Source organism: Rattus norvegicus, chromosome 1 (genome assembly GCF_036323735.1).
Source record: "Rattus norvegicus strain BN/NHsdMcwi chromosome 1, GRCr8, whole genome shotgun sequence".
Lineage (NCBI taxonomy): Eukaryota > Metazoa > Chordata > Mammalia > Rodentia > Muridae > Rattus > Rattus norvegicus.
Window position 1 is genome coordinate 220,221,612 of NC_086019.1, and position 18,769 is coordinate 220,240,380.

The 18,769-nt window shown below is 35.5% G+C and overlaps 1 protein-coding gene across 1 annotated transcript; it reads left to right on the forward strand.

The window, feature by feature from the left end:
- The first annotated feature begins 9,658 nt into the window (after nucleotides 1–9,658).
- Or10w1 (olfactory receptor family 10 subfamily W member 1) lies at nucleotides 9,659–10,609 on the forward strand. The gene has a single exon (NM_001001048.1). It carries the CDS (start codon nucleotides 9,659–9,661, stop codon nucleotides 10,607–10,609), a length of 951 nt encoding a protein of 316 aa, NP_001001048.1.
- The last annotated feature ends 8,160 nt before the right edge of the window (nucleotides 10,610–18,769 follow it).

Sequence of the window (18,769 nt, forward strand, 5' to 3'; positions counted from 1 at the left end):
AAGAAATGAAAGTTAAGTAATCACACATGTAATCATGTTAAGTACTAGTTTAGTTAATTATAGGAATAAGATTTATTTAGCCTCCTGTAGATATTTTCAAAGCTAAGCAAAAGCTAAATATGTAAAAACAAACAACCTTGTTTTGTTTAGACACACCTCAGATAGATAGATGATCCTCACACATCCCAGACATCTGCAGAATATAGCATTTAAGGTGTTTTAATAATAAAAGACCTTTCTGACAGAAAAACACTCCAGCTGTTGGCAGCACACCCAATCTTCTCATAAAAAATGACTGACAATGAAGAACCTCTACCTGGAGTTTGCTTCAATGTGACAAAGATGACCATGGGAGAGGGACAGAATTGCCCCTTACCATGACAGCTAACAGGATGCTGTCAAATATTTGGACAAACAGAACACTGGGAAATAAATAACCCCATTTAGCAGAGAAAATACTTCAAAATTCCTGTTTCACATGAAAATGTGTCAGATTTTCTGGGCTTCATAACTGAAGGTGGAAGCCAGATCAATACAGAGGAACACTGGGTAAGAATAAGGTAGCCAGTATTCTCCAACTTTTCTTTAGATTTAGAAGCTGCGTCTTTGTACATCCCATATACTTTGGTAAAATTTTTTCTACACAGGTCTCTGATGAGGTTGAAGACTAAATAGATATAGTCTTTGTATTCCTTGTTATCAAATTCAGAGAAGAAAACTAACAAAAGAGACATATACAGGTTTATAAAGTTTTAAAGACATAAAACCTTAAGTTGTTTGAGATTTAAGAAAATATTTTAGGATCTAAGCAGGGGCTTAAATGGTAAGTGCAGGATGTGAATGTTAGAGGATATATAATGTTGAATAGTGATTTAGGTTTACAATTTGGATTCACCAAGATAGGACAGTGGAGTATTTTTCTCCAACAATGCTAAATGCAAATAGGAAATTGTGAATGTTCTTCTTACCTGATAACTCCAAGAATTGTTCTTATTATACATAGTTTATTGAAGTTGTAGATAAAGCTATTTCTTGGACAAAAATGGGAGATGATATTGTGACCTCTTTTATATAATATGAAGGTGTGTTTCTGTATTTTCAATTGTTTTTATGTACTGGCCAGATTTTGATATTATCATTTCTATGAACCATCACCAGGTTTAGTATTTCGTACATTTCCATCCTTCCTCATCTTCATCAAATCAATCTGGAGATGTATCAAAAGTTATCTTGCTGATGATTGGTTATAACACAGAGTTGACAGCCCATAGTGGCAGGAAGTACTAGGACAGAACTTCCTAGTGATCCAGGGAGAAGCAAGCAGATGCAGGAAAATCAATAGCAGATATGTGTAGGGTCAGACACATATCACACAGATAAGAGCAAATAAAACTATAGAGCTAGCCATGTGCTAGAATAGGTTGCATGCTATAATAATCAAATTAGGTATAAACAGTAGCTGGGAAATTGACTATCTTGGTTTGGGTTTCCATTGATGTGAAAAGGCACCATAATGAGGACATGCTTACATAGAACATTTAATTTGGGGCTGTCTCACAGGTTCTGATGTTAGTCCACTATCATCATTGTGGGAAGCACGGCATAATCCAGGTAGGCATGGCAGTGGAGGATCTGAGAGTTCTATATCCCATTCCAAAGGCAAAAAAGAGAAAACTGGCTTTCAGAAAGTTAGGATGAATGTCTCTCAAAGCCCACCCCCACAGTAACACACTTCCTGTAACAAGGCCCCATCTCCTAATAGCACCACCCCCTGTACACATCATATTCAAACCATAACTTTCCTCTTGTTGCCCTCCACAGGCTTGTTCAAACACAAGTGTCCATGGGGAGCATACCTAGCCATAGCATAACCTGAGATACATTCAGTCCAACTTCAAAAGTTGCACAATCTAAAATAGCCTCAAAAGTGTTTTAAAAAATCATGGTTCAAATTCTATTCTGAGATTCATGCAGTCTCGTAACTGTAATCCCATGAAAAATCAAACTCAAAAAGCAGATCACATACTTCCAACAGCACAGGATATACATTACCATTCTAAAATGCTATAGTGAGGAAACCTGGACAAAAGCAAGACCAAATTCCAGCTGGGAAAACTCCAAATTCTGCATTCCCAAGTCTGACATCCGACTCCTTTCAACTTTGCTAACTGCAACACAAGTCTTTTTCTTTGGATGTTTCCCCTCCCTGCTAGCAGCTTTCCTCCACAGGTATCCCAAGTCTCTGGCATCTCTAATATCTTAGGGTATACAAGGCAACTTCAACATTGCAGCTTCCTGCTAAAATGTCTGGGATGAATACATGATCTTTTGGACTCTTTCACATGGCTTATCTCACTTCTCTAGTTCTGCCCTCTGTAGCATTCCAGGGTTTGGTTAACTCTACTCCATTTGTAACTGAGATTATTGGTGATCATCTTATAGTATCTCCACTATCCTGGTGTCTTCTGCTGTAAGTAGCTCTCACCAATATCTTCTCACAGGCTTACTTCATGGTGCCAAGCCTCAACTTTTTTGCAAGATCCCCTCAGTTCTGGGCCATCAACTGCAAATGAGGCTGCACTATCGTCAATGGCCTTTCCTGGTCTCTCACAGTGCCAAGCCTCAACTCCTCTCGATGATCCCTTCATACCTTGAAAACAAGTACCACCTGAGTGATTCTTATACATTATCAAGTCCAGCTGCAGCATGAAGTACAACCTTGGCTATCTCTAGAACAAAGCATTTTTGTGCTTTCGGGAAACACTTCCCAGAAGTGTTTCACTTCTGTCATGCTTGTTTCTTCTTAATCACAGATGATTGCTTAGATACAGCTAACTAGCATCAATTGTTGCAGTTACAATGTCTTAACTTGCCTATAAAGCCACAGCCACATGGTCAAAGCTGCTGATTCCTGCTGTTTGCTGGTACTGCAATGTACCCCTCCTGTTCTACTATATCTCTGCCAGCTTTATGTATTTGATGATTTTGTTCACTACCTAAGTTTGGCTGTCCATGAATTTTCTCTCTAGATCAGGCTGATGACCTTGAACTCAAATATCTCCATGGCTTTGTTTCCTGAATACTAGGGTTAAAGTTGTGTACTACCATGCCTGTATATAGGGCATGACCACTATTTCTCAAGATCTTGATCAAATTCTGTGTCCCCCATTTCTGAATTGTAGTTGATACCAGAATAATAGTCCCAGTAAAAGCAATAACCAGACTATGATAATACCTGGATATGACTATTCCTCATTCAATGGCAAATGCATAAATAATAATCTTGGCTGGGTTTGATGTTGCCCCAAATCACTATTCCTTTGACATATTTATCTCCTTGAATACAGAATTGAATACCATTACATTTCCTGATAACCTTTTATTACTTGAATTTCATATTTTGTATTTTTTTATTTCTAACATTGCTATGCTTCCTCAAATTGTTCTTCATAAGATCAAACCATTTAGATTAAGTATAAAGTGGATTGTTTTGAGACCTCCTTTGTCCATGCAATAAATTTGACTCTCATCACCTGAGCCTAAGGGTTACTCTTCAGACAAGGGCAAAAAGCAGAGACATCTTCACTACACTATCACAAGAACAGTCTCTTATCCACAAACTAAGATATTTTTGTCCTCTAAAGCCTCTATAGCCAAGCTTCCACAGTTCAAATCACTTTCAACCACAGAGTATTCCTCTCTACTACTAGGATAGCCTACTATTCCCCAGTTAAAGTATTGCACTTAAAAGACCCCCAATTCCACATTCTTTCAAACAAAAACATGGTCAGGTCTATTACAGCAATACCTTAGTCCCTAGTACCAACTTCTGTCTTAGTTTTGGATCCCATTGTTCTGAAGAGACACTATGATCAATACGACTCTTCTAAAAGACACTATTTAATTGAGGTTCTGAGGTTCAGTCCATTACCATTATGGCAGGAAGCAATGAAGCAGGCATGGCACTAGAAGAGCTGAGAGTGCTCTACATCTTTTCCTGAAGGCAAAGAGAAGACTGGCTTCCAGGCAGCTGAAGAAAGGTTTCTCAATGTCTATCTCCACAGTGACACCATCCTACAATGCCACACATACTCTAACAAAACCACACCTCCTAATAGTGCCACTCCCTGGACCAAGCATAGTCAAACCACCATAGTGCCCCAGCAAAATTCTTAAGTTTTAAACTATAACAAAAGTCTTTCTTTTTTATTTATACCACTGGTGGGGCCATAAAAAATCCTACAACACTCAGCATGGACCGTGAGTATTGAGATTCTAATTTTCATACTTATGATTGCACAGCAAGAGTTCTTAACCAATAAGCAATTTTTCTAGACCTGACATTTATTCCTTGAATTGAAATTATGGTAGTTTAGAGGTCTTGTTAATGAAGCTGACCCCACACAAAGAATTCTTCAGAATTTTGCTCTTTTTTCCTGTGTTTTCTCATAAATCTCTAAATAAAACCTGCAATAGACTGCTGATTGATAGAAATATGTCCTGTTCTGTTTATTTCTGTTGACACATATTCTGTTGTAGGTTTTGGAATCGATGTAGTAAGCTTACATCTCTCCATTGCTCATAATGCAATTTCTAGTATCTGTGCTGCAAATATTGACACTACTCTTCAAGTTTCTGTATGTGAGCAGAAAGATCTTTACTGCATTTGATTTATGGATGTCAGGATGACATCCTAGTCTTCCATCAATACTACCTAGTATATTGTAAAAGGTCAGCCTGTATCCAACATTGCCATAGCATGCTTTTTCTTAACTATATACACCTCCTTTCCCACAAAAAAACCCCACAAATCACTGCCAAGAAACAAATACCACTGTCCTAACCAGGGTTCCTATTCCTACACAAACCATCATGACCAAGAAGAAAGTTGGGGAGAGGAAAGCATTTATTCAGCTTACACTTCCACATTGCTGTTCATCACCAAAGGAAGTCAGGACAGGAACACACACATGGTAGGAACATGGAGGCAGGAGTGCATAAAGAAGCCTTGAAGGAATGCTGCTCACTGGCTTGCTTCCCCTGGCTTACTCAACTTTGTTTCTTACAGAACCCAGGACTATCAGTCCAGCAATGGCACCACCCAATATGGGTCCTTCCACCTTAATCACTAATTTAGGAAATGCCTTACAACTATTTGTCATAGAGGCATTTTCTCAAGGGAGGCTCCATTCTCTGTAATAAGTCCAACTTTTGTCAAGTTGACACACAAAACCATCCAGTACACCTACTCATTTATTTATCTTTTTAATTATGTACTGTTTGTACTTATATTCTATTCTTGGTTGTAGGAAGATACTCTATAAGCTGCTGAAAAAGAAACCTAGACAACAAATCAATGATGAATCCCTCAACCTACAGTCAGTTCTACCTGAAAAATATGATAAGTGATGATGACACTTAACATGTTGAAGTGTCCAATCAATGTGTGGTTTAACTTGAGACTCAAGCTGAGAGAGGGAGACCATGGCTCATACTGCCTACAGTAACTAAAGGCCAGATAGCCCAGATGTGTAGGACTGAAGCAAACACAACTGGAAAAAATATAATGAAATGATTACTAGTGATATTCTGCTCTACTCATAGATGGATGCCTTGTACAGTCAGCATCAGAGAGGCTACTGCTGTCCACAGATGAGAACCAATTCAGAGACACACAGCCCGAAATTACAATAATGAAATCTATTTTGGAGGTCTCAATCGGGGTCTTTCCCTCAGAGTTCTAGAGGCTTATGGATTATATGGTATTTCTATTTATGGTTTCATTTTTTTATTTTTACTAATAGGTGACAGAGATGGGTTTTATTATGAATCTCTATAAATATTGCATTTTGTTGATTTTTCTCCAGTCTTATTGTCATATTTTTGTCATTTCCTACTTATTCAGACTATTATGAGATTTTGTGTTTCCATACAAGACTTAAGAGTTGTTTTATTTTTTTTTTGTTCTGTAGTGAGTCAATGAATTTTCATGATACTAAATTGAACCCATAGGCCACTTTGACAACGTGTTTTTGAGCCACTTTGATTGCATATGACTTAATTCAGTAGTTGAATCTAGAATTGCTCAAATAAAACTTTGGAATCCTGGAAGACAAACAGAAATAAGTTAGGCCTAAGCAAGATAAATACAAAACATGCCTTTGATTATATATGATTATATATATATATATATATATGAGATTCCTCTTATTATTTTGCATCTTTTTATAGTTTTACATACTGTTTTTACATATGGAATTTAAATATATATATAAATATATAAATATATATATATATATATATCAAATACTGTATCAATTTCATTTGTATTTTTGGGTATAAAATATACATTTCCCTAAGTGACACAAATGTTCACACAATTAACAAAACAATGCCCATTACAATGTTTAATGATACATATTTTGATAGTTTACTATATATTTTTGTATGTACCCCTGTGCCCATTTAAATAGATTAATCAAAGGATTCCTCAGAATTCTTTGTTGACAAGGGACTGTTGGTCATGGAGCTACCTTCTTTTGGGAAATGAAATGTGTGAGGTAAGGCTCTAAATGGCAAAGTAATTTGCTCCTTCTGTGGCTTTTGCTTGGGATGGTCTACCAAGGCCCAATCCCATAGGACCAGTCTTCATTGGATCACTGTCTTCTCAAGTTGGTTCACAAGAGTAATCATTCAACAACATATTCTAGATACTATCTTTCACAGATATACCTGAAGAGAAAGACCTGTTATATCTTTCTGTTTCTTGAAATTGAAGGTAAGAGAAGTCAGTTTCTATTCCCTGATATCAGTAAAATATTGATATTTTTAGAAATGTAATGACCTTAAAAATAGATTGCAGAATATCAGACATATTTTACATCAAGACTTACTGTTCCTTGGAATTTACTCCAATTTCAGTTACCTTAGCTAAATATATTAATGACCAATTTTCAGTAAATACTAATATAATACATATTTTGCCTTTTATTTATTTTTTTAAATTTTTACTTATTTTTACACTCCAAATTTTATTCCCCTCCTGTTCACCCTATATGTAGTAAGTTTACTGTTTAATAGAAATTTGTCCTCACGTAGGACCCATCTAATTCTCTCCTTTTAATTAGATATTGTTAATATCATACCTAAAACAGAAACAAAAATAAGAGAAAAAATGTATTGTCCACTTTCATAGGTTTCATGCATATGTTAAGTGTTTTCAATCACCTGTTCGCTCCCATTATTATGTTAGTATTAGTTTTACATCGTTAAACACAAGGAAAGAGAATTTTATGAAAGATGACATTTTCAAGAGATATGCTATTGTTAGAAGAGTAACAGTAAACCAAATCCATAATCTCAATATTTATGTAACACTAACTAGATACTAGCAAAACTATTCTCACTTATATTATCTGAGTCTTGGCAATGTGCAGAGATAACCATTCTCATGTCTTTCTTGCTTAGTGATTCTGTGCCTTCTAATGATGTAAAATGGGGAGGAAAAAGTTGTGACACTACCCCAAAACATGGTGTTAAAAATACTAAAAATAAATGAGAAAGAATTCTTGGGACTGAAAGGATAGTTACTTGATGTCTGAAGTGATTTGGTAAAGAAAATATGTGACTATTTAGAAGACATAGAGCAGAACAAAGTCACACAGATGACAGTTTCAGGGAATTCTACCTTCTAGTATTGGAGCAAGAATAGAAAATTTAGTTGACAAATTGTACATAAAAATGTTCAGAGACTCACTTAAATATTCAAATGTTTAATGAATACCATGTTAGTAATGGCCTTTATCAAAGCCCTTCATTATCAGACAGGCATTAGATGAACATTTTTGTGTCTGTTTATTATAGACCCCAAAATACTATATTCTAATGTAACAAACTGTTTTTAATAGTGCAGTACACATGCACACTCACACACCGACATGCACATGCATACACACACACACACACATATATATATAATTTTTCACAATGATCCTGTAAAAGTATTTTACTATGAATAATTTTTAAAAATGAAGTAAAAAGTCCTTACATTTTCAAAGAATGTTCATTTATCCATTGTGCAATTATTGTGTTTAAAATTTGTTCACCATTTGATATGTGATAAAGAAATATAAAAATGTTAATGATGCAGGTGGTTTTTCTGAAACTTGCAGATGATTGGTTATATTTTATTAATTTTCTCTTAATATTTATTCTTATAGCTTATATTATAATCTCGCTTAAATACATAATGTTACATTCAATTAAGTATAATTATTATTACCATTTTCACATAAAGTGGTTGAAATTCAGAGAATTTCCATATTTCCTTGCCACATAGACTGAGTTAGTAGAATTATACAAATTATAATATTCACAAAGAACATTGATTTCATATTCACACATAAATATTCCATTTAATATTGTACTAAAGCCTTCAGAGTCTTAAATATCATGGGGAACTACTTAAAGCATTTTTGAAATTCAAAAGAGTATTTAAAACATGAATGCAAAAGAGGTCATTCCCTAGCTATATGAATAAAAAGAGCTATAGATGCCCAAGTTGCATGTGATGTTAGTATGGCCTTGTGTAAATGATATTTTGGTGAGAATGGAAATTGGAAAACAGATTTTTTGCAGACATGTTGACTAATATACAAAAAAACAAAGTTTGTTAAGTTGAACATTGTCCTTCCTAAATATAGATTGATTTATTTACAAACAAACAAGCAAAAACAAAAAAGAACAGAATAAGAAGTTTGTAAGATATTCCCATTCATTGAAACTTTTGGTGATTTTTATACTGGCATTTTTGCCTTTTTCTTTGTATTTTAAGGAAACTATATTTCACATTTAGATTTCAAATTTTTCTATTATAAAAGAAATGAAAATGTGGAAAAATATACTAAAGTCCTTCTACAGTTCTGTGCAAACTCAAATTAAAAAAAATAGAATCTCCAATTGTTTGGGTTATGTTTTAAATGTGTTAGGATGAAACCTAAGATAAAACACAAATGTGCTGGCCTCATGCCTTTCCTGGTTGGATAAGCTCAGAAGAAACAAAAGGCACAAACACTCATTTCTGCAGCTTGTTTAATTCCTGACAAGTCTAACTTGATTTTTCCAGATTTCTTTTTCTCTTACTGTAACTTTCTTGCAACATTTTGATTTTACATCTTGTGATGATCCGCAAGTAAGGTTTTCACATGTCACTGAGTTAATGCCATAAAATACAAAAAAAGGTACAAATAAGCAAAATCTATTAACAATAAGTATGTGAGCTAACAAATAGATGAAATTGTTCCTTCCCACACTTGGAGTGGTTTTGATGCATGGATTTCTTGAGGTTTAATAAGGGGTTTACTGAGATAGTTTAATTGTTGCATTCTAACTTCAAAAATATTCTGAATCTTACCTCTGATGCTTTTGGTTAGGAGTCTCTCACTGCTAAACCATTTGCAGGAAGAAATTAAAATGTAGATTTACATTTGAAAATTTTAATAAAATATAAAAATTTTAAAATGTCAAAACCTTATTTGACTTGCATCTAAATCTAGATTTGATTGGTAAAGTAAAATCAGTGTCTATAAGAATGATTAAACTGACAGATATTTGTTTTTGTTTTTGTTTTTGCATCCAAAAGAGAATGCCTGTGGACTCAATGACTTGGGAGAACCACACATTGTTCATGGAGTTTGTGTTCCTTGCCTATCCAAAACACCCAGTACTACGCATGCTCTGCTTCTTTGGAGTCAGCCTTGCTTATGGATTAATAATCTCTGGGAATATCCTTATTGTGGTCTCCATAAAGACTGAAATCCGTCTACATACACCCATGTACTATTTCTTGGGCAGCCTCTCAGGGATAGAACTGTGCTACACTGCAGTGGTGGTACCACACATTTTGGCCAACACCTTTCAGTCTGAGAAAACTATTACTCTACTGAGCTGTGCCACTCAGATGGTTTTCCTCATTGGGCTTGGTAGTGCTGATTGCTTCCTCCTGGCTATCATGGCCTATGACAGATATTTTGCCATCTGTCATCCGTTGCAGTACCCTCTCATCATGACTGTAACTCTTTGTGTTCGCTTGGTTGTGGCTTCTGTGGTCATTGGTTTATTCCTGTCCTTACAGCTTGTGGTCTTCATCTTCTGTCTGCCATTCTGTCAGGATAGAGGAATAGAGCACTTCTTTTGTGATGCTCCACCAATGATGCGTCTTGTGTGTGCCACAAGTCATATCCATGAGCTCTCTGTGCTAGTGGCAGCCACAATAGCCATTGCCGTGCCTTTCTTTTTCATTGCCACTACCTATGCTTTGATTGTGGCTGCTGTGCTTAAACTCCACTCAGCAGCTGGCCGTCACAGGGCCTTCAACACATGTTCTTCTCACCTCACTGTGGTGTTGTTGCAGTATGGCTGCTGTGCATTCATGTACCTGCGCCCAGTCTCCAGCTACCATCCCAAGCAAGATAAGTTCATCTCCCTGGTATACATACTGGGGACGCCATTCCTCAATCCCCTCATCTACACTTTGAGGAACAATGAGATGAAAGGGGCCATAGCTAAAGTTCTAACCAGAAAGTATCTCTCCTGGAAAATTATAGGATAGGAAAAAATCTAAAGTATAGTCCAAGCCAAAATAAACCCCTGTGCCACTGCAAAAGGATTGTCATTGCTGATATTGCAACCATATTCACAGAAACAAAAAATGTAAAGTACCTAAATATTGCCCTATATGTGATAACATTTCTGAAAATGGGCTACTTTTGCAGCTTTTGTGATTTGTAGAATGTAAAAGCACTTAAACATGATTGATTTCAAGGGACTATTATCATTATACACCTACAAAGTAAGGAGAGGTGCAATCTTAGAGGAAACCAGTGGGATCCAGGTGCAAAAGGGAAATTATTTCATGAATGGTAGTTTTTTGGAGGGAACAACCTTTTACCAATAAGGTCTACTAAGAAATGCTTTTCAGAGAGACTTTGAGGGCTACAACAAACAGAAAGGCTCAAGTTATTTGTTATAGTATTATATTAAAATAAAAGTATACTATTGATTCAATTTTCTTCAATAAAGTGTCCATGAATACTAATAATTTTTGCATTATGGATGTAAGCTAGCTTAACCTTTATTTTAAAATGGTATGTATTGGTGATATTATCACTAAGTACTTCCAGTGTTTCAAAAATATAGATAATGCATATAGCAAACAAAATCCATGTCTATAAACATATACATTTCTAACAGTCTTCAAAAGTATTTTCTTTTACAATAATAGAAGTATCTCTCTGTAGAAAAATCCAGACTTTGGCCAATATTTTAAGAAAACTAAGTATGTAAATAAGTCCCACACAGTATAATTTCTCTATAAGTAAGGGACTTAGTGTGGTGCCAGATCTAAGAGGTTGGCAAAGTGCCTAATTAGAGTCAGTTTTGTACTGATATTGTTTCCAAAGCGACTCCTCTTATTTAAGTGTGGAGCTCTCTATTCAATTTAAATCAGGGCCTGATACATTTGAATATGGTTTGCAGTTTAGAGAACTTAAATGTGTTTCAGGACAAAACATCTATTGATTTAATGTTCTATATGACTTTGAAGAGAATGTGCATCCTATAGATCAAAAAGGATGTCAAAATTTAAGTTAGCTCATAATATATGATTTGGATTTTGTTTTCATTTGGATATTGGCTTGCTTTAAACTTGGTATCTTTCTGGCGTGGTCTCTAAAGAACTAGGAATACAGACATGATACATCACTCCCATGTAATTGTATGGCTAGCATCTTCTATTTTTTGGCATAGTTGTCTATTTACATTACTATTTTAAGTTGAAAATCTTCTAAGTCAAATTCTAATTGGCTTATATTTTTGAAAGCTAAATGCTATTTAAATTGATGGATAACACAATATAATCTGTTTTAAAAGCAGGTAACCCATCATAATAATAAAAATGTCATAACATACATAAACACACATACAAACACACACATACGCACACACACATAAAAAGACAAAATGATCAGAATATGTATTATAAAACCAGTAATAGAAAAAAGCAACATAAAAATAGAAGTCTAAAATAGTAGTATTTAGTTCATTTTCTGTAGTACATTTTTACTAGACATGGTACTTAGTTTAATTGTAGTAAATATACTCTATGAAACTCCATTGCAGAAAACTGATTATTCTATTGCAACTGATTGTATTAATGCTGAATTCTATCAGCCTTTGAAAATAGAGATAATTACAACACTCCTCAAACTATTCCCCAAAATATAAACAGAAGGAACACTGCCAAACACATCCTGTGAGGCTATAGTCACTCTGATATCTAAAGCACCCAAACACTCAACAAAGAAAGAGAACTTAGGATTGATCTCTCATGCACATTGTGCAAAAATATTCAATAAAATACTTGTAAATCTCTATTTAGTTTCTGTTTAAATGACCAGACCATTGGTGAGCGTGGGGTGTTGAAGTATCCCACTATTATTGTGTGGGGTTCAATGTGTGTTTTTTTTGAGCTTTAGTAAAGTTTCTTTTATGAATATGGGTGCCCTTGCATTTAGGTCATAGATGTTCAGAATTGAAACTTTCTCTTGGTAGATTTTCCCTTTGATGAATATGAAGTGCCCTTCCTCATCACCTTGATAACTTTTTTGTTGAAAGACTATTTTATTGGATATTAGTTTGGCAATTCCATATTGTGTCTTTGCACCATTTGCTTGGAAGTACTTTGTCTGTCATTTTACTCTGAGACAGTGTCTATCTTTGTCATTTAGGTATGTTTCTTGTATGCAGCAAAAAGCTGGATCCTCTACATATACAGTCTATAAGACTATGTCTTTTTCTGTTTGGAAGTGAGTCCATTGATGTTAAGAGGTATTAAGGAATAGTAATTGCTGTTTCCTGATATTTTTGCTGTTAGAAATGGAATTATGTTTGTTTGGCTCTCTCTTTGGCATATCTAATCTGTTAGCTTAAGTCTTTTTATAGGTGAGTTGAGTCCATTAATATAGAGAGATATTAAATACAGATGACTATTGGTTCTGGATATATTTGCTTTGTAGTTGGCTTCATATGTTTGTGGTCTTCTCCTTTTGGCTTTGTTGTGAGATGCTTAATATCTTTTCTTTGGAAGAGGTATCTTCCTTGTATTGGAGTTTTTCTTCTTAAAAAAAAAGGATTCCTCTGTAAGGCTTAATTGGTAGATAGATACTGTTTGAATTTGGTTTTGTCCTGGAATATTTTTGTTTCTCTATCTATACTGATTGAGAGTTTTGCTGTGTATAGTAGCCTGGACTGTCAATTGTGTTCTCTTAGAGTCTACATGACCACTGACCAGACTCTTCTGGCTTTCATACTCTCTGTTGAGAACTATGGTGTAATGGTAATGAGTCTACCTTTGTATGTTATTTGGCCCTATTCCCTTGCAGCTTTAAAAATCCCTTCTTTGTTCTGTGCACTTAGTGTTTTGGCTATTATGTGACAAGAGGATTTTCTTTTTTTGTCCCATTTGCTAGGTGTTCTGTAGGGTTCTTGTACCTTTATGGCCATTTCTTTCTTTGGTTGGGGAAGTTTTCTTCTCTGATTTTTTGAAGATGCTTTCAGATCATTTGAACTGGGAATCTTCATTTTCCTCTATTCCAATTTTTCTTAGATTTGGTCTTTTTTTCATTGTGACCAGAATTTCATGAATGTTTTGTGTTATAAATTTTTATGTTTTGAATTTTTGACTGTTGAATCAATCTCTTCTATAGTATCTTCTACACCTGAGATTCTCTCTTCTGTCTCTTGCATTCTGTTGGTGATACATCTATAATTCCTGACCACTTTCCTAGGTTTTCCATTTCCTGGTTTGCCTCCATTTGTTGTATCTACTTCCACTTTTAGGTCTTGAACTGCTTGATGCAATTCCTTCACCTGTTTGTGTTTTCCTGTGTCCCAAGACAGAAGAATGGATACAGAAAATGTGTTCCATTTATGCAATGAACTACTACTCAACTATTAAGAATGAGCACATCCTGATATTTGCAAGGGAATGGATGAAACTAGGAAATATCATACTGAGTGAGGTAACTCAGATACAAAATGACATACATGGTATGTTCTCACTAATAAGTGCATATATGGGGGAAAAGTATTCAGTCCCCAAGACTCAGTCCCCAGAACTCAAAAGGGTCTACAAGCTGAAGGGCACAATGAGGACACCTCAGTCCCACTTGTAAGGAAGAAGAAAGCAATAAAAAGAGGAGAGGGAAGGGATAGAGGAGAAGAAAGGGATGGAGTGGAAGAAGAGTGGCACATGATCTGCTATTGGGTTGGGGAAAAGGTCTAAAGCCTTAAGGGCCAGCAGAAAGAATGGAAATATGTGACCTTTGGAGGATGGAGTTGGGGAGAACACTTTAGAATCTAACAGACACCTGGGAAGTGAGAGATCCTCAGGACTTAAAGGGGGACCCTAGATCAAATGCCCTACAATGTGGTGATGGAACTTATTGAGCTCACCTCCAGCAGAAATACAGTGAATCAAGTGAGGGATGGGTTTCCTATCCCACAGTCAAAGTCCTGACCCATAACTGTTCCTATCTTAAAGTTAAAGGATGGAAAGGGAGAAGAGCCTGAGAAAAAGAAGGCCCAGTGACAGGCCAAAGTGGGGCCCAGCACAAGGGGAGGCCCTAAGACCTAACGCCATTACCCAGGCTATGGGGCATTCACAGAAAGGGACTTATTATGACTATACTCCAAAAGACCCAACAATCAGCTGAAAGATTCAGATGTAGATATGTGCACCCAGCCAATGAACAAAAGCTGCTGTCTCTTCTAGTTGAGTTAGAGAAAAGCTGAAGGAAGCTGAGAAAGAGGAAGGCAACCCTGTAGTAGGACCAGCAGTCTCAATTAACTTGGACGCTCTTGATCTCTTGGACACTGGATCACAGTATACACCAGCTGAGATGAGGCCTCCAACACTTATAAAGCAGAGGACTGCCGGGTCTGGATTCAGTGAGAGAATATGCACCTAAACCTCAAGAGACTGAAGACCCCAGGAAGTTTAGATGTTTGGTGTGGTGTGGACATCTTTGTGAAAACCACAGCGTGGGGGGGCGGTACAAAGGTTATATGGGATGTGGAACAGTCAGGATATGTACCAGCAGGGGAAAAATCTAGAGTGTAAATAATTCTTTTTTTAAAAAAATCTGTCTATGTTAAGTAAATTCAAAGAAAGAAGAAAGAAAAAAGAAAGAAAGGAAGGAAAGAACGGAGGGAGGGAGGAAGGAAAGAAGAATAGAAGGAACAACTTGTAAACCTAATCCAGCTACACAAGAACACATGTGCTTGAATCTGTGAAAGGCTCTGTGGGTTCATGTGTAGATTTACCTTATTGAGTCAGAAAAACAGTATTTTCTTTAGAGTAATACGTCCCCTTTGACTCTTAACATCTTTCTGCATCCAATTTCACAGCAATGCAAAATGGAGAGAAGCACATGCCCATAATGCCACCTAAAACAATAAACATCACTAAAACTAGCAATCATCTGTCTTTAATGACTCACAATATCAATTGACTCAATAAAACAACTTAAGCCAACAGACTGGATATGTAAACAGGATCCAGCATTTTGCTGTATACAAGAAACACACCTCAAAAACCAAAACAGACACTACCTGAGATAAAGGCTAGACAAATTCTTCCAAGCAAATGGTCCCAAGAAACAAACCAAAGTTGCCATCTGAATAAACAATATAATAGACTTTAAACCAAAAGTTCCCAAGTAAGATGGGGAAGAAAGTTCATATTCATCAAAGAAAAAAATCCACCAAAAGAAAGTCTCAATTCTATACATATATGTTCCAAATGCAAGGGCACCCATATTCATAAAAGAAACTTTACTAAAGCTCAAAACAAACATTGAACACCACACAATAATATTGGCAGATTTCAACACCTTATTCTCACCAACAGACAGGTCATTGAAATAGAAACTAAACAAAGACAGTTTAAACTAATAGAGGTCATTAAGCAAATACATTTTAAAAATATCTACAGAATATTTTACCCTAAAACAAAAGAATGTGCTTTCTTCTCAGCACCTCATGGTACCTTCTCTATAACCTACAGTATAAGCAGTCACAAAACAAACCTCAACTAATATAAGAAGATAGAAATAATCTCATGCATCCTATCAGATCAACACTGATTAAGGCTAGACTTCAATAAGATCAAGGAGAGCAACAACAACAACAACAAAAACAAGCAAACAAACGAAATCAGAAAACCTACATACCCATGGAAACTAAACAAGTCTCTACTCAATTATAACTTGGTCAAGGGAGAAATTAAAAGAGAAATAAATGATTTTCTGGAATGCAATGAAAAATGGTGGCGCAGCATACCCAAACTTAAGTGACACAAGGATAGCAGTGCAATTAGTTATCTTCATAGCATCAAGAGCCCTAGTCAAGGAATTGGAGAGATCCTACATTGGCCACTGAACTGCACACCTGAGAGCTCTAGAAAAAAAAGAAGCAAACACACACAAGAGGAGTAGGAGATAGTCAAACTCAGGGCTGAAATCAACCAAATAGATACAAAGAATCAACAACAGAAAAAGCTGGTTCATAGTAAAAAAAAAAAAAAGAAGATAGATAAACCCCTAGTGAAACTAGTTAAATAGCACAGAGACAGTTTCCAAATTAACAAAATCAGAAAGGAAAAGTAAAACATAACAACAGAAACTGAAGAAACTAAAAAACTCATCAGGCCCTATCTCAAAAACCTATACTCAACAAAACAGGAAAATAGAGATGAAATGGATGTTTTCTAGACAGATACCACCTACTAAAGTCAAATAAAGAGCAGGTAAATTATTGAAAACAGGTCCATATTCCCTAAGGAAACACAAATCATTAAAAACCTCCCAAACAAAATAAAAAAAAAAGTCCAGGGCCAGATTGATTTACTGCAGAATGCTACCAGACCTTCAAAGAGGACCTGATATCAACACTCCTCAAACTATTCCATAAAATAGAAACAGAGAAAAGACTGCACAGTTTACTCTATGATACCACAATTACTCTGATACCTAAACCACAGAAAAATGTAAAAAAAGTGAATTTGAGAACAATTTCCCTTATGAATATCAATGCAAAAATATTAAATAAAATTCTCACAAAACTATTCCAAGAAAACGTTAAAGTCATCATTCACCTCAATAGGCCTCATCCTATGGATGCAAGGCTGGTTCAATATATGAAAATTCATTAAAGTAATCCACAATAGAAGCAAACTCAATGATAAAAATCACATGATCATCTCAATAAATGCTGAAATTGCATTTAACAAAATACAACACTCTTTCGTGTTAAAAATATAGGAAATATTAGGAATTCATGGTACATAAGTAAACATCATAAAAGCAATATACAACAAACCAACAATGAATATCAAATTAAATGGAAAAATACTTGAAGCAGTCTCACTAAAATCAGGGACAAGACAATGAAGCCCACCCTCCCTGTATCAAATCAATACAGTACTAGATGTTCTAGCCAGAGCAATAAAACAACAAAGGAAATGAAGGGGATAAAAAATGGCAAAGAAGAAGTCAAGGTATCAATCTTTGCAGATGAGATGATAATAAGTATAAGAAATCCCAAAAATTCTACCAAAGAACTTCTACACCTGAAAAACAACTTCAGCAAAGTGTCTGCATGTAAAATTGGCTCAAATAAAACAGTAGCCTTTCTTTGTACAAATAATAAACAAGCTAATAAAGAAAATATGGGAAATGACTCTTCACAATAGTCACAAATAATATAAAATATCTTAGGGTAGCTCTAACCAAACCAGCGAAAGATCTGCATAGCGAGAATCTCAAGCCTCTCAAGAAAGAGATCAAAAAACTCAGGAAATTGGTAGATTTCTCATGCTCATGGATTGCTAAATTAAACAGAGTAAAAATGAACATCTTACCAGAAGCAATCTACAGATGCAATGCCATCTCTATAAAAATTCTAACACAATTCTTTAAAGACATGAAAAAGTAACTAATAATTTGGAACTAATAATAATATGGAAAAATAAAAAAATCCAGGATACAAAAAAAATTAGCAATAAAAGAAATTCTGGGGGATCACCCTCACTGACATCAAGCAATACTACACAGCAATAGTGATAGAAACTGCATGATATTTGTACACCTACAGACACTTGATCTCTGACAAAGGAGCTAAAATTATACAATGGAAAAAAGAAAGCTTCTTCAGTAAACAGTGTTGCTTTAACTGGAAGTCAGAATGTAGATGAATGAAAATAGATTCATGTTTGTCATTTTGCCCAAAGCTCAAATCCAATTGGATCAAGGACCCCAACATAAAACCAGATACACTGAATCTCACTGAAGGGAAAGTAGGAAAGAGCTTAGAATTCATTGGCAATGGCAGGGGTGGATTATTTCCACAGCAGAACTCCAATGACTCACACTGCTCTAAGATTAAGACTAGATACATGGGACCTCATGAAACTGAAAAGCTTCTGAAAGGCAAAGGACATAGTCAATAAGACAAATCAGCAACCTACAGATTGCAAAAACCTTTGCTAACCACACATCAAATAAAGGAGTAATATCCAAAATGTATAAAGAACTCAAGAAGCTAACCCCCAGAGCTCCAAACAACCCAATCAAAAAATGGATTATAGAACTAAACATTGAATTCACAACAAAGGAATCCCGAATGGCTGAGAAACACCTAAAGAAATGTTCAA